Source organism: Pseudophryne corroboree (assembly GCF_028390025.1).
Source record: "Pseudophryne corroboree isolate aPseCor3 chromosome 10 unlocalized genomic scaffold, aPseCor3.hap2 SUPER_10_unloc_2, whole genome shotgun sequence".
In the NCBI taxonomy this organism is placed as follows: Eukaryota; Metazoa; Chordata; class Amphibia; order Anura; family Myobatrachidae; genus Pseudophryne; species Pseudophryne corroboree.
In genome coordinates, this window is record NW_026967473.1 from 78,063 (window position 1) to 95,641 (window position 17,579).

The 17,579-nt window shown below is 49.8% G+C and overlaps 1 protein-coding gene across 2 annotated transcripts in view; it reads left to right on the forward strand.

Annotated features, from left to right (window-relative positions):
• The window catches only part of EXOSC10 (exosome component 10), a 175,366-nt gene that overhangs the window by 10,374 nt on the left and 147,413 nt on the right, over positions 1 to 17,579 (forward strand). For both annotated transcript variants that reach the window (XM_063948684.1, XM_063948683.1), the window contains exon 3: positions 4,635 to 4,758. In XM_063948684.1, coding sequence (XP_063804754.1) covers positions 4,635 to 4,758 — 124 coding nt within the window. The remainder of the gene's footprint in view (positions 1 to 4,634; positions 4,759 to 17,579) is intronic.

Here is a 17,579-nt window from a genome sequence, read left to right on the forward strand (position 1 = left end):
ACAATCCACCTCCTCCACATATCACACACCACAATCCTCCTTCTCCACATATCACACACCACAATCCTCCTTCTCCACATATCACACACCACAATCCTCCTTCTCCACACACCACAATCCAGCTCCTCCACATATCACACACCACAATCCACCTCCTCCACACACCACAATCCACCACCTCCACACATCACACACCACAATCCACCTCCTCCACACATCACACACCACAATCCACCTCCTCCACACATCACACACCACAATCAACCACCTCCACACATCACACACCACAATCCACCACCTCCACACATCACACACCACAATCCACCTCCTCCACACATCACACACCACAATCCAGCTCCTCCACATATCACACACCACAATCCACCTCCTCCACACATCACACACCACAATCCTCCTTCTCCACATATCACACACCACAATCCTCCTTCTCCACATATCACACACCACAATCCTCCTTCTCCACACACCACAATCCAGCTCCTCCACATATCACACACCACAATCCACCTCCTCCACACACCACAATCCACCACCTCCACACATCACACACCACAATCCACCTCCTCCACACATCACACACCACAATCCACCTCCTCCACACATCACACACCACAATCCACCACCTCCACACATCACACACCACAATCCACCACCTCCACACATCACACACCACAATCCACCTCCTCCACACATCACACACCACAATCCAGCTCCTCCACACATCACACACCACAATCCACCTCCTCCACACATCACACACCACAATCCTCCTTCTCCACATATCACACACCACAATCCACCTCCTCCACACATCACACACCACAATCCACCTCCTCCACACATCACACACCACAATCCACCTCCTCCACACATCACACACCACAATCCACCTCCTCCACACATCACACACCACAATCCACCTCCCCTCCACACATCACACACCACAATCCACCTCCTCCACACATCACACACCACAATCCACCTCCTCCACACATCACACACCACAATCCACCTCCTCCACACATCACACACCACAATCCACCTCCTCCACACATCACACACCACAATCCACCTCCTCCACACATCACACACCACAATCCACCTCCTCCACACATCACACACCACAATCCACCTCCTCCACACATCACACACCACAATCCACCTCCTCCACACATCACACACCACAATCCACCTCCTCCACACATCACACACCACAATCCACCTCCTCCACACATGCACACACCACAATCCACCTCCTCCACACATCACACACCACAATCCACCTCCTCCACACATCACACACCACAATCCACCTCCTCCACACATCACACACCACAATCCACCTCCTCCACACATCACACACCACAATCCACCTCCTCCACACATCACACACCACAATCCACCTCCTCCACACATCACACACCACAATCCACCTCCTCCACACATCACACACCACAATCCACCTCCTCCACACATCACACACCACAATCCACCTCCTCCACACATCACACACCACAATCCACCTCCTCCACACATCACACACCACAATCCACCTCCTCCACACATCACACACCACAATCCACCTCCTCCACACATCACACACCACAATCCACCTCCTCCACACATCACACACCACAATCCACCTCCTCCACACATCACACACCACAATCCACCACCTCCACACATCACACACCACAATCCACCACCTCCACACATCACACACCACAATCCACCACCTCCACACATCACACACCACAATCCACCTCCTCCACACATCACACACCACAATCCACCTCCTCCACACATCACACACCACAATCCACCTCCTCCACACATCACACACCACAATCCAGCTCCTCCACACATCACACACCACAATCCTCCTCCTCCACACATCACACACCACAATCCACCTCCTCCACACATCACACACCACAATCCACCTCCTCCACACATCACACACCACAATCCACCTCCTCCACACATCACACACCACAATCCACCTCCTCCACACACCACAATCCACCTCCTCCACACATCACACACCACACACCACAATCCTCCTCCTCCACACATCACACACCACAATCCTCCTCCTCCACACATCACACACCACAATCCAGCTCCTCCACACATCACACACCACAATCCAGCTCCTCCACACATCACACACCACAATCCACCTCCTCCACACATCACACACCACAATCCACCTCCTCCACACATCACACACCACAATCCTCCTCCTCCACACATCACACACCACACACCACAATCCAGCTCCTCCACACATCACACACCACAATCCTCCTCCACACATCACACACCACAATCCACCTCCTCCACACATCACACACCACAATCCTCCTCCTCCACACATCACACACCACAATCCTCCTCCTCCACACATCACACACCACAATCCTCCTCCTCCACACATCACACACCACAATCCTCCTCCACACATCACACACCACAATCCACCTCCTCCACACATCACACACCACAATCCTCCTCCACACATCACACACCACAATCCACCTCCTCCACACATCACACACCACAATCCACCTCCTCCACACATCACACACCACAATCCTCCTCCTCCACACATCACACACCACAATCCAGCTCCTCCACACATCACACACCACAATCCACCTCCTCCACACATCACACACCACAATCCACCTCCTCCACACATCACACACCACAATCCTCCTCCTCCACACATCACACACCACAATCCAGCTCCTCCACACATCACACACCACAATCCACCTCCTCCACACATCACACACCACAATCCACCTCCTCCACACATCACACACCACAATCCTCCTCCTCCACACATCACACACCACAATCCTCCTCCTCCACACATCACACACCACAATCCTCCTCCTCCACACATCACACACCACAATCCACCTCCTCCACACATCACACACCACAATCCACCTCCTCCACACATCACACACCACAATCCACCTCCTCCACACATCACACACCACAATCCACCTCCTCCACACATCACACACCACAATCCACCTCCTCCACACACCACAATCCACCTCCTCCACACATCGGTGACGCGTCACAATCCACCTCCTCCACACATCGGTGACGCGTCACAATCCACCTCCTCCACACATCGGTGACGCGTCACAATCCACCTCCTCCACACATCGGTGACGCGTCACAATCCACCTCCTCCACACATCGGTGACGCGTCACAATCCACCTCCTCCACACATCGGTGACGCGTCACAATCCACCTCCTCCACACATCGGTGACGCGTCACAATCCACCTCCTCCACACATCGGTGACGCGTCACAATCCACCTCCTCCACACATCGGTGACGCGTCACAGGGTTAGGCCAAACCTAGCCCCGTCCTCCGGCTGTCCAGGGAAGCACCTAAACGTCTCCAAGTTCCGCCTTCCGCCAGCTACCGGTAGAGGCCTAGCAAGTGGCTAGTGGGGATTCGTCAACACCACACAGGTGTGGTAAGGCAGTGCGTCGGCACATACAGAGCAGAACCGTGGTTCCAAACGCCACGGCAGGTTAGGAGTTTGGTGGTGGCAGCATAAACCTGCCCACAGCGCAGTGGGTGGAGTCAGTAACAGGCGGTTACTGACGGTAAGCGGGAATCCCCTATGTGGTCAGGCCTCGTGTGACCTAACCTTCCAATCTGTGCGCAGGAGACGGGACGCGAAAGCGGCGAGTGCTTTGGTACGGGACCGTCCTGTCACAATTCCAAAACATACACCTTTAATGTTCTCATCACGCAATTAAATTTTTATTTTAGCCTGGGAGTTAACTAAATGTCCTTGTGACTGCAGCTGGAGAAATCATATTGCTCTTAACAAAATAGTTTCTCACAGAAATATCTATGTAATTCATTTAAGGAAATTACATATGCTAGCTGGCTATGTTCATTGATTATAGCAATGAACATTCTAATCAGTACCACATTATGAGACATAGAATCTCATAACTACTTATTGGGTTGAAACTTATTTTATAGTATTATACGGGCTTTTAGCTATTACAAAGCTTACAACAGTTAAAGTTGATTTTATATTTATAACTGTTCAAATTCCATTAAAACGGTTTAAGGTCATTTTTTCTAGGAATCTTGCCAAAAATACTAACTAGCAACTCATTTAATCTGCAGGTGGGAATTCTTTAGGCTTATTAGCCCAACGAGCTACCATATACATATAGCAAGTTGTTGACCTTAAAGGTTATCATTTTTAACAAGCTACTGCTTCTTACCATATTTCTCTTATCAATAAGTTTCGTTTATGCAAGTACAAAAATTCACTTAATAAACTCTTAAAGGGGTAGGTAGGATTAATAACCCATATATGCATCTGAGCTGATCCTTGACCATTAGCAATATGTTGGAGTACATATTTCTTATACAGGTTGCTAGGGCTAAGGGTCTCATGCATATATCATATAAATGTCAGCATTACTTGTAAACCTATAAGAAATAGCTTGAAATACATCTAGAATGGCTGCCATTATGCAAAATGGCTGATAGCTGTTTTAGCATAATGCTGTCTCTTTCATGGTACATGTAACGTTATCCTTCTCTCCATAGTATGAGCCAGATTATGCAGTATCATGGGTGCCGTAGTAACATAAAGGATCGCAGCAAAGTCACCGGGCTGGAAGATAAGTTTGATTTGCTGATAGATGCCAATGACGCCGTCCTGGAAAGAGTGGTAAATTCCCTGTCCGATAATCCCTGTACTGTTCTATAGTAGCCCCCTGTAGCCGTGGACCCCAATCACCTGCATGTCCTATCTTGTTGCTTGTGCTACTTTCTCTGACGTCCTAGTGGATGCTGGGAACTCCGTAAGGACCATGGGGAATAGAGGGGCTCCGCAGGAGACTGGGCACTCTAAAAGAAAGATTAGGTACTATCTGGTGTGCACTGGCTCCTCCCTCTATGCCCCTCCTCCAGACCTCAGTTAGATTTCTGTGCCCGGCCGAGCTGGATGCACACTAGGGGCTCTCCTGAGCTCCTAGAAAGAAAGTGTATGTTAGGTTTTTTATTTTACAGTGAGACCTGCTGGCAACAGGCTCACTGCACCGAGGGACTAAGGGGAGAAGAAGCGAACCTACCTGCTTTCAGCTAGCTTGGGCTTCTTAGGCTACTGGACACCATTAGCTCCAGAGGGATCCACCGCAGGACCCGTCCTTGGTGTTCGTTCCCGGAGCCGCGCCGCCGTCCCCCTTACAGAGCCAGAAGCATGAAGATGGTCCGGAAAATCGGCGGCAGAAGACTTCAGTCTTCACCAAGGTAGCGCACAGCACTGCAGCTGTGCGCCATTGCTCATCATACACACTTCACACTCCGGTCACCTGAGGGTGCAGGGCGCTGGGGGGGGGCGCCCTGAGCAGCAATAAAAACACCTTGGCTGGCAAAATAATCACAATATATAGCCCCAGAGGCTATATATGTGATAATTACCCCTGCCAGAATCCATAAAAAAGCGGGAGAAAAGTCAGCGAAAAAGGGGCGGAGCTATCTCCCTCGGCACACTGGCGCCATTTTCTCTTCACAGTGTAGCTGGAAGACAGCTCCCCAGGCTCTCCCCTGTAGTTTTCAGGCTCAAAGGGTTAAAAAGAGAGGGGGGGCACTAAATTTAGGCGCAATATTGTTTATACAAGCAGCTATTGGGGAAAATTCACTCAGTGATAGAGTTTATCCCTACATTATATAGCGCTCTGGTGTGTGCTGGCATACTCTCTCTCTGTCTCCCCAAAGGGCTGTGTGGGGTCCTGTCCTCAGTCAGAGCATTCCCTGTGTGTGTGCGGTGTGTCGGTACGGCTGTGTCGACATGTTTGATGAGGCTTATGAGGAGGCTTATGTGGAGGCGGAGCAGATGCTGATAAATGGGATGTCGCCCCCTGTGGGCCGACACCAGAGTGGATGGATAGGTGGAAGGTATTAACCGACAGTGTCAACTCCTTACATAAAAGGCTGGATGACGTAACAGCTATGGGACAGCCGGCTTCTCAGCCCGCGCCTGCCCAGGCGTCTCAAAGGCCACCAGGGGCTTAAAAAACGCCCGCTCCCTCAGTTGGCAGACACAGATGTCGACACGGAGTCTGACTCCAGTGTCGACGAGGTTGAGACATATACACAATCCACTAGGAACATCCGTTACATGATCCCGGCAATAAAAAATGTGTTACACATTTCTGACATTAACCCAAGTACCACTAAAAAAGGGTTTTATGTTTGGGGAGAAAAAGCAGGCAGTGTTTTGTTCCCCCATCAAATGAGTGAATGAAGTGTGAAAAGCGTGGGTTCCCCCGATAAGAAACTGGTAATTTCTAAAAAGTTACTGATGGCGTACCTTTTCCCGCCAGAGGATAAGTTACGCTGGGAGATATCCCCTAGGGTGGATAAGGCGCTCACACGTTTGTCAAAAAAGGTGGCACTGCCGTCTTAGGATACGGCCACTTTGAAGGTACTTGCTGATAAAAAGCAGGAGGCTATCCTGAAGTCTGTATTTACACACTCCGGTACTAGACTGAGACCTGCAGATAGTGCTGCTGCAGCGTGGTCTGTAACCCTGTCGAACAGGGATACTTTTTTGCGAACAGAAGACGTCGTCTTATATATGAGGGATGCACAGAGGGATATTTTGCCGGCTGGCATCCAGAATTAATGCAATGTCCATTCTGTCAGGAGGGTATTAGAGACCCGGCACTGGACAGGTGATGCTGACTTTAAAAGGCACATAGAGCCTTATAAGGGTGAGGAATTGTTTGGGGATGGTCTCTGGGACCTCGTATCCACAGCAACAGCTGGGAAGAAAATTTTTTACCTCAGGTTTCCTCACAGCCTAAGAAAGCACTGTATTATCAGGTACAGTCCTTTCGGCTTCAGAAAAGCAAGCGGGTCAAAGGCGCTTCCTTTCTGCACAGAGACGAGGGAAGAGGGAAAAAGCTGCACCAGTCAGCCAGTTCCCAGAATCAGAATTCTTCCCCCGCTTCCTCTGAGTCCACCGCATGACGCGGGGGCTCCACAGGCGTAGCCAGGTACGGTGGGGGGCCGCCTCAAAAATTTCAGCGATCAGTGGGCTCGCTCACAGGTGGATCCCTGGATCCTTTAAGTAGTATCTCAGGGGTACAGGCTGGAATTCGAGGTGTCTCCCCCCCGCCGTTTCCTCAAATCTGCCTTGCCGACAACTCCCTCAGGCAGGGAGGCTGTGCTAGAGGCAATTCACAAGCTGTATTCCCAGCAGGTGATAGTCAAGGTGCCCCTACTTCAACAAGGACGGGGTTACTATTCCACACTGTTTGAGGTACCGAAACCGGACGGTTCGGTGAGACCCATTTTAAATTTGAAGTCCTTGAACACATACTTAAAAAAATTCAAGTTCAAGATGGAATCGCTCAGGGCGGTTATTGCAAGCCTGGAGGAGGGGGATTACATGGTATCCCTGGACATCAAGGATGCTTACCTACATGTCCCCATTTACCATCCTCACCAGGAGTACCTCAGATTTGTGGTACAGGATTGCCATTACCAATTCCAAACACTGCCGTTTGGACTGTCCACGGCACCGAGGGTCTTTACCAAGGTAATGGCAGAAATGATGATACTCCTTCGAAAAAAGGGAGTTTTTAATTATCCCGTACTTAGACGATCTCCTTATAAAGGCGAGGTCCATGGAGCAGTTGTTGGTCGGAGTAGCACTATCTCGGGAAGTGCTACAACAGCACGGATGGATTCTATACATTCCAAAGTCACAGCTGGTTCCTACCACACGCCTGCTGTTCCTGGGGATGGTTCTGGACACAGAATAGAAAAAAGTGTTTCTCCCGCAGGAGAAAGCCAAGGAGCTGTCATCTCTAGTCAGAGACCTCCTGAAACCAAAACAGGTATCGGTGCATCACTGCACATGAGTCCTAGGAATAATGGTAGCTTCTTACGAAGCAAAATTCCATTCGGCAGGTTCCATGCAAGAACCTTTCAGTGGGACCTCTTGGACAAGTGGTCGGAATCGCATCTTCAGATGCATCGGCTGATAACCCTGTCTCCAAGGACCAGGGTATCTCTACTGTGATGGCTGCAGAGTGCTCATCTTCAAGAGGGCCGCAGATTCGGCATACAGGACTGGGTCCTGGTAACCACGGATGCCAGCCTTCGAGGCTGGGGGGCAGTCACACAGGGAAGAAATTTCCAAGGACTTTGGTCAAGTCAGGAGACTTCCCTACACATAAATATTTTGGAACTGAGGGCCATTTACAATGCCCTAAGTCTGGCAAGGCCTCTGCTTCAAAACCAGCCGGTACTGATCCAATCAGACAACATCACGGCAGTCGCCCATGTAAACCGACAGGGCGGCACAAGAAGCAGGATGGCGATGGCAGAAGCCACAAGGATTCTCCGATGGGCGGAAAATCACATCTTGGCACTGTCAGCAGTGTTCATTCCGGGAGTGGACAACTGGGAAGCAGACTTCCTCAGCAGACACGACTGACACCCGGGAGAGTGGGGACTTTATCCAGAAGTCTTCCAACTGTTGGTAAACCGTTGGGAAAGGCCACAGGTGGACATGATGGCGTCCCGCCTAAACAAAAAACTAGATATTGCGCCAGGTCAAGGGACCCTCAGGCAATAGCTGTGGACGCTCTAGTGACACCGTGGGTGTACCAGTCGGTTTATGTATTCCTTCCTCTGCCTCTCATACCAAAGGTACTGAGAATAATAAGAAAACGAGGAGTAAGAACGATACTCGTGGTTCCGGATGGGCCAAGAAGAGCTTGGTACCCAGAACTTCAAGAAATAATATCAGAGGACCCATGGCCTCTACCGCTCAGGATCTGCTACAGCAGGGGCCCTGTCTGTTCCAAGACTTACCGCGGCTGTGTTGGACGGCATGGCGGTTGAATTCCGGATCCTAAAGCAAAAGGGCATTCCGGAGGAAGTAATTCCTACGCTGATAAAAGCCAGGAAAGAAGTAACCGCAAACCATTATCACCGTATTTGGCGAAAATATGTTGCGTGGGGTGAGGCCAGGAAGGCCCCAACAGAGGAATTTCAGCTGGGTCGTTTTCTGCACTTCCTACAGTCAGGAGTGACTATGGGCCTAAATTTGGGTTCCATTAAGGTCCAGATTTCGGCTCTGTCGATTTTCTTCCAGAAAGAACTGGCTTCACTGCCTGGAGTTCAGACATTTGTAAAGGGAGTGCTACATATTCAGCCCCTTTTTTGTGCCTTCTGTGGCACCTTGGGATGTCAACGTGGTGTTGAGTTTCTTCAAATCACATTGGTTTGAGCCACTTAAAACTGTGGATTTGAAATATCTCACGTGGAAAGTGGTCATGTTATTGGCCTTGGCTTCGGCCAGGCGTGTGTCAGAATTGGCGGCTTTGTCATGTAAAAGCCCTTATCTGATTTTCCATATGGATAGGGCAGAATTGAGGACTCGTCCCCAGTTTCTCCCTAAGGTGGTATCCGCTTTTCACTTGAACCAACCTATTGTAGTGCCTGCGGCTACTAGGGACTTGGAAGATTCCAAGTTACTGGACGTAGTCAAGGCCTTAAAAATTTATATTTCCAGGACGGCTGGAGTCAGGAAAACTGACTCGTTTTTTTTATCCTGTAGGCACCCAACAAAATAGGTGCTCCTGCTTCTAAGCAGACTATTGCTCGCTGAATTTGTAGCACAATTCAGCTGGAGCATTCTGCGGCTGGATTGCCGCATCCTAAATCAGTAACAGCCCATTCCACGAGGAAAGTGGGCTCATCTTGGGCGGCTGCCGAGGGGTCTCGGCTTTACATCTTTGCCGAGCTGCAACTTGGTCAGGGGCAAACACGTTTGCTAAATTCTACAAATTTGATACCCTGGCTGAGGAGGACCTAGAGTTCTCTCATTCGGTGCTGCAGAGTCATCCGCACTCTCCCGCCCGTTTGGGAGCTTTGGTATAATCCCCATGGTCCTTACGGAGTTCCCAGCATCCACTAGGACGTCGGAGAAAATAAGATTTTACTCACCGGTAAATCAATTTCTCGTAGTCCGTAGTGGATGCTGGGCGCCCATCCCAAGTGCGGATTATCTGCAATACTTGTACATAGTTATTGCTTAACTAAAGGGTTATTGTTGAGCCATCTGTTGAGAGGCTCAGTTATATTTCATACTGTTAACTGGGTATAGTATCACGAGTTATACGGTGTGATTGGTGTGGCTGGTATGAGTCTTACCCGGGATTCAAAATCCTTCCTTATTGTGTACGCTCGTCCGGGCACAGTATCCTAACTGAGGTCTGGAGGAGGGGCATAGAGGGAGGAGCCAGTGCACACCAGATAGTACCTAATCTTTCTTTTAGAGTGCCCAGTCTCCTGCGGAGCCCGTCTATTCCCCATGGTCCTTACGGAGTTCCCAGCATCCACTACGGACTACGAGAAATAGATTTACCGGTGAGTAAAATCTTATTTTATTGCATCATGTGTTGTAAGTTACCCAGTGCATGTTACAGTATGGTTATCAATGAGCAATATATTGTTTTTTCTGGATTCAGTATGATATACCAGCATCTAGGATGCCAGCCGGCAATATACAGATGACGGTATCCCGGCCGCCAGTATGCCGGCAGTGGGGTGACTGCAGAGTCCTCTTACAAGCTCGCTGCGCTCGTCACAGACACTATTCCCACTTTCTGCAGCAGGTTACATTGGTTTCTGCAGGGAAACATCGGGGTGTAGAGCACCAACAGGCTAAAGTTTTAGGCTGTCCCAGGATGCATTGGGGCCTTCTCTATAACCCCGCCTCCATGCACTGAGAGCTCACTTTCAGTTGGTGCTGGCAGCAGCAGGTCACATGATAGGTGGGCTGCACTGAGCAGCCCTGAAAAAGCTTTTTCTGATAGAAAATGTCTTCAAAACTGGGCTGTCAGCACTGTATGTCATGGTGACACATCAGCGCTGCAGCTCCGTCACCTCCCAAGCGGCACTGCATACTCCTGCGGCTCAGTTACCTGGTTCTTGCAGCGGAGACGCTCCGGCTTTAGGCACACGGTTGCAGCCGCTCTCCTGGTTCGCGTGGCTGCTACAGGGAGGAGGTAAGAGGGTGCCCCTGATGGGACCGGCCATTAAATTGTGTTCTGTCCGCACCTAGAGAGACTGGTCGCGGTGCTGACGTGGACACTGTCACTGAGCAGGGACCCAACTTAGACCACCGGGGCATATTGAGTACAGGTCTGGTGTACTAAAACCCCATTTAATAAGGCCTGGCGTGGAAGTCTGGCATAGGGGAGGTGGCGCTTGACCTGTAGCCCCTCCCCTGGCCCAGGGCGACATCTATTGCAGATTTTCCCGCCCTGGAGCTGCGTCACTCTCTCCCTCACTCCCTGACTGAGAAGCATAGTTGCGGCTGGTCTCCGGGACTGCAGGGCAAGGTCTCCCGTGTAAAGCCACCTGTATACAGCGCTGAGACTTTACAGACACCTGAGTATTCTATATGTCTCTATACAGACAGCATTAGTTAAGAAAAAGTGTACCTACTACAGGATATATTGTACGAGTATTCTGAAATAAAATTTAACCCAGCTGCACGCATTAATAGTTCATTCCACAGGAGTGCCAGGCACATATGCAGTAATTAAAATATTTGAAAAAAAGAGCCAGCACCTCCAACTTACTGCAAACGTATTTTATGCATTGAAGCATTCAATTCCAATAAAGTGCAAAACATTCCACAATAAGCAGAGGACAATGAAGCAATACTCAACATTGATGATATAGATATATATAATTATACACACAAACACACACCGCTCTGTTGGGTCTGGCACTCCTCGTACCCGCAGGGAATGTGCTCCGGTGCCCTCCTTGAGCAGGATGGCTATGTATGGTGCATGGAAGGCGGCACTCAGGAGACTTTTTAAGAATGTAGAAAAACGTGCTTTAATGTCAACGTTTCGGGAGATGCACTCCCTTCCTCAAGACACAGCAAGACACTTGTCTTGCTGTGTCTTGAGGAAGGGAGTGCGTCTCCCGAAACGTTGACATTAAAGCACGTTTTTCTACATTCTTAAAAAGTCTCCTGAGTGCCGCCTTCCTATATATATATATATATATATTTCTCTGACGTCCTAAGTGGATGCTGGGGACTCCGTCAGGACCATGGGGATTAGCGGCTCCGCAGGAGACAGGGCACAAAAGTAAAAGCTTTTGGGATCAGGTGGTGTGCACTGGCTCCTCCCCCTATGACCCTCCTCCAAGCCTCAGTTAGATTTTTGTGCCCGGCCGAGAAGGGTGCAATCTAGGTGGCTCTCTTAAAGAGTTGCTTAGAAAAAGTTTTTAGGTTCTTTATTTTCAGTGAGTCCTGCTGGCAACAGGCTCACTGCATCGAGGGACTTAGGGGAGAGAAGTGAACTCACCTGCGTGCAGGATGGATTGGCTTCTTAGGCTACTGGACACCATTAGCTCCAGAGGGAGTCGGAACACAGGTCTCACCCTGGGTTCGTCCCGGAGCCGCGCCGCCGACCCCCTTGCAGATGCCGAAAAATGAAGAGGTCCAGAAACCGGCGGCAGAAGACTTTTCAGTCTTCATAAGGTAGCGCACAGCACTGCAGCTGTGCGCCATTGTTGTCAGCACACTTCATAGCAGCGGTCACTGAGGGTGCAGGGCGCTGGGGGGGGCGCCCTGGGCAGCAATGATAGTACCTTATTCTGGCTAAAAATACATCACATATAGCCCCTGGGGGCTATATGGATGTATTTAACCCCTGCCAGGTCTCAGAAAAACGGGAGAAGAAGCCCGCCGAAAAGGGGGCGGGGCCTATTCTCCTCAGCACACAGCGCCATTTTCCCTCACAGAAATGCTGGTGGGAAGGCTCCCAGGCTCTCCCCTGCACTGCACTACAGAAACAGGGTTAAAACAGAGAGGGGGGGCACTTATTTGGCGATATGACTATATATATTAAAATGCTATAATGGAAAAACACTTATATAAAGGTTGTCCCTGTATAATTATAGCGTTTTTGGTGTGTGCTGGCAAACTCTCCCTCTGTCTCCCCAAAGGGCTAGTGGGGTCCTGTCCTCTATCAGAGCATTTCCCTGTGTGTGTGCTGTGTGTCGGTACGTGTGTGTCGACATGTATGAGGACGATGTTGGTGAGGAGGCGGAGCAATTGCCTGTAATGGTGATGTCACTCTCTAGGGAGTCGACACCGGAATGGATGGCTTATTCAAGGAATTACATGATAATGTCAACAGAGACGGCCGGCAAACAAAATAGTACCTGTCCAGGCGTCTCAAACACCGTCAGGGGCTTTAAAACGCCCATTTACCTCAGTCGGTCGACACAGACACGGACACTGATTTCAGTGTCGACGGTGAAGAAACAAACGTATTTTCCTTTAGGGCCACACGTTACTTGTTAAGGGCAATGAAGGAGGTGTTACATATTTCTGATACTACAAGTACCACAAAAAAGGGTATTATGTGGGGTGTGAAAAAACTACCTGTAGTTTTTCCTGAATCAGATAAATTTAAATGAAGTGTGTGATGATACGTGGGTTTCCCCCGATAGAAAATTATTGGCGGTATACCCTTTCCCGCCAGAAGTTAGGGCGCGTTGGGAAACACCCCTTAGGGTGGATAAGGCGCTCACACGCTTATCAAAACAAGTGGCGGTACCGTCTCCAGATAGGGCCGTCCTCAAGGAAAATATCCTAAGAAGTATATACACACATACTGGTGTTATACTGCGACCAGCGATCGCCTCAGCCTGGATGTGCAGAGCTGGGGTGGCTTGGTCGGATTCCCTGACTAAAAATACCCTTGACAGGGACAGTATTTTATTGACTATAGAGCATTTAAAGGATGCATTTCTATATATGCGAGATGCACAGAGGGATATTTGCACTCAAGAGTAAGTGCGATGTCCATATCTGCCAGAAGATGTTTATGGACACGACAGTGGTCAGGTGATGCAGATTCCAAACGGCACAAAGAAGTATTGCCGTATAAAGGGGAGGAGTTATTTGGGGTCGGTCCATCGGACCTGGTTGCCACGGCAACTGCTGGAAAATCCACCGTTTTTACCCTAAGTCACATCTCTGCAGAAAAAGACACCGTCTTTTCAGCCTCAGTCCTTTCGTCCCCATAAGAGTCATATCTGCCCAGGGATAGAGGAAAGGGAAGAAGACTGCAGCAGGCAGCCCATTCCCAGGAACAGAAGCCCTCCACCGCTTCTGCCAAGTTTCTCAGCATGACGCTGGGGCCGTACAGGACCCCTGGATCCTACAAGTAGTATCCCAGGGGTACAGATTGGAAAGTAGAGACGTTTCCCCCTCGCAGGTTCCTGAAGTCTGCTTTACCAACGTCTCCCTCCGACAGGGAGGCAGTATTGGAAACAATTCACAAGCTGTATTCCCAGCAGGTGATAATCAAAGTACCCCTCCTACAACAAGGAAAGGGGTATTATTCCACACTATGTTGTGGTACTGAAGCCAGAAGGCTCGGTGAGACCTATTCTAAATCTGAAATATTTGAACACTTACAAAGGTTCAAATCAAGATGGAGTCACTCAGAGCAGTGATAGCGAACCAGGAAGAAGGGGACTATAGGGTGTCCCGGGACATCAGGGATACTTACCTCCATGTCCCAATTTGCCCTTCTCACCAAGGGTACCTCAGGTTCGTGGTACAGAACTGTCACTATCAGTTTCAGACGCTGCCGTTTGGATTGTCCACGGCACCCCGGGTCTTTACCTAGGTAATGGCAGAAATGATGATTCTTCTTCAAAGAAAATGGACGACCTCCTGATAAGAGCAAGGTCCAGAGAACAGTTGGAGGTCGGAGTAGCACTATCTCAAGTAGTTCTACGACAGCACGGGTGGATTCTAAATATTCCAAAACCGCAGTTGTTTCCGACGACACATCGGCTGTTCCTAGGGATGATTCTGGACACAGTCCAGAAAAGAGTGTTTCTCCCGGAGAAGAAAGCCAGGGAGTTATCCGAGCTAGTCAGGAACCTCCTAAAACCAGGAAAAGTGTCAGTGCATCATTGCACAAGGGTCCTGGGAAAAATGGTGGCTTCTTACGAAGCGATTCCATTCGGCAGTTTTCACGCAAGAACTTTTCAGTGGGATCTGCTGGAAAAATGGTCCGGATCGCATCTTCAGATGCATCAGCGGATAACCCTGTCTCCAAGGACAAGGGTGTTTCTTCTGCGGTGGCTGCAAAGTACTCATCTACTAATGGGCCGCAGATTCGGCATTCAGGAAGGGTCCTGGTGACCAGGGATGCCAGCCTGAGAGGCTGGGGAGCAGTCACACAGGGAAAATTTTTTTCCAGGGAGTGTGATCAAGTCTGGAGAATTCTCTCCACATAAATATACTGGAGCTAAGGGCAAGTTACAATGCTCTAAGCTTAGCAAGACCTCTGCTTCAAGGTCAGCCGGTATTGATCCAGTGGGACAACATCACGGCAGTCGCCCACGTAAACAGACAGGGCGGCACAAGAAGCAGAAGGGCAATAGCAGAAACTGCAAGGATTCTTCGCTGGGCGGAAAATCAGGTGATAGCACTGTCAGCAGTGTTCATTCCGACGCCCGGGAGAGTGGGGACTTCATCGGGAAGTCTTCCACATGATTGTGAACCATTGGGAAAGACCAAAGGTGGACATGATGGCGTCCCGCCTGAACAAAAAACTGGACAGGTATTGCGCCAGGTCAAGAGACCCTCAGGCAATAGCTGTGGACGCTCTGGTAACACCGTGGGTGTACCAGTCAGTGTATGTGTTCCCTCCTCTGCCTCTCATACACAAGGTACTGAGAATTATAAGACGGAGAGGAGTAAGAACTATACTCGTGGCTCTGGATTGGCCAAGAAGGACTTGGTACCCGGAACTTCAAGAGATGCTCACAGAGGACTCATGGCCTCTGCCGCTAAGAAGGGACCTGCTTCAGCAGGGACCCTGTCTGTTCCAAGACTTACCGCGGCTGCGTTTTGACGGCATGGCGGTTGAACGCCGGATCCTGAAGGAAAAAGGCATTCCGGAGGAAGTCATTCCTATCCTTATCAAAGCCAGGAAGGAGGGGACCGCACAACATTATCACCGTATTTGGCGAAAAATTGTTGCGTGGTGTGAGGCCAGGAGGGCCCCCACGGAGGAATTTTAACTCTGTCGATTCCTGCATTTCCTGAAGACAGGAGTGTCTATGGGCCTCAAATTGGGGTCCATTAAGGTTCAGATTTCGGCCCTGTCAATTTTCTTCCAGAAAGAATTGGCTTCAGTTCCTGAAGTCCAGACGTTTGTTAAGGGAGTATTGCATATACAGCCCCTTTTGTGCCTCCAGTGGCACCGTGGGATCTCAACGTAGTGTTGGGATTCCTCAAATCACATTGGTTTGAACCGCTCAAATCTGTGGATTTTAAATATCTCACATGGAAAGTGACCATGCGGTTGGCCCTGGCCTCGGCCAGGCGAGTGTCAGAATTGGTGGCTTTGTCTTACAAAAGCCCATATCTGATTTTCCATTCGGACAGGGCAGAACTGCGGACTCGTCCCCAGTTTCTTCCTAAGGTGGTGTCAGCGTTTCACCTGAACCAACCTATTGTGGTACCTGCGGATACTAGGGACTTGGAGGACTCCAAGTTGCTAGACGTTGTCAGGGCCCTGAAAATATATGTTCCAGGACGGCTGGAGTCAGAAAGTCTGACTCGCTGTTTATACTTTATGCACCCAACAAGCTGGGTGCTCCTGCTTCTAAGCAGACGATTGCTCGTTGAATTTGTAGTACAATTCAGCTCGCACATTCTGTGGCAGGCCTGCCACAGCCAAAATCTGTAAATGCCCAATCCACAAGGAAGGTGGGCTCATCTTGGGCGGCTGCCCGAGGGGTCTCGGCTTTACAACTTTGCCGAGCTGCTACTTGGTCAGGGGCAAACACGTTTGCAAAATTCTACAAATTTGATACCCTGGCTGAGGAGGACCTGGAGTTCTCTCGTTCGGTGCTGCAGAGTCATCCGCACTCTCCCGCCCGTTTGGGAGCTTTGGTATAATCCCCATGGTCCTGACGGAGTCCCCAGCATCCACTTAGGACGTCAGAGAAAATAAGAATTTACTTACCGATAATTCTATTTCTCGTAGTCCGTAGTGGATGCTGGGCGCCCATCCCAAGTGCGGATTGTCTGCAATACTTGTACATAGTTATTGTTACAAAAATCGGGTTATTATTGTTGTGAGCCATCTTTTCAGAGGCTCCGCTGTTATCATGCTGTTAACTGGGTTCAGATCACAGGTTGTACAGTGTGATTGGTGTGGCTGGTATGAGTCTTACCCGGGATTCAAAATCCTTCCTTATTGTGTACGCTCGTCCGGGCACAGTATCCTAACTGAGGCTTGGAGGAGGGTCATAGGGGGAGGAGCCAGTGCACACCACCTGATCCTAAAAGCTTTTACTTTTGTGCCCTGTCTCCTGCGGAGCCGCTAATCCCCATGGTCCTGACGGAGTCCCCAGCATCCACTACGGACTACGAGAAATAGAATTATCGGTAAGTAAATTCTTATT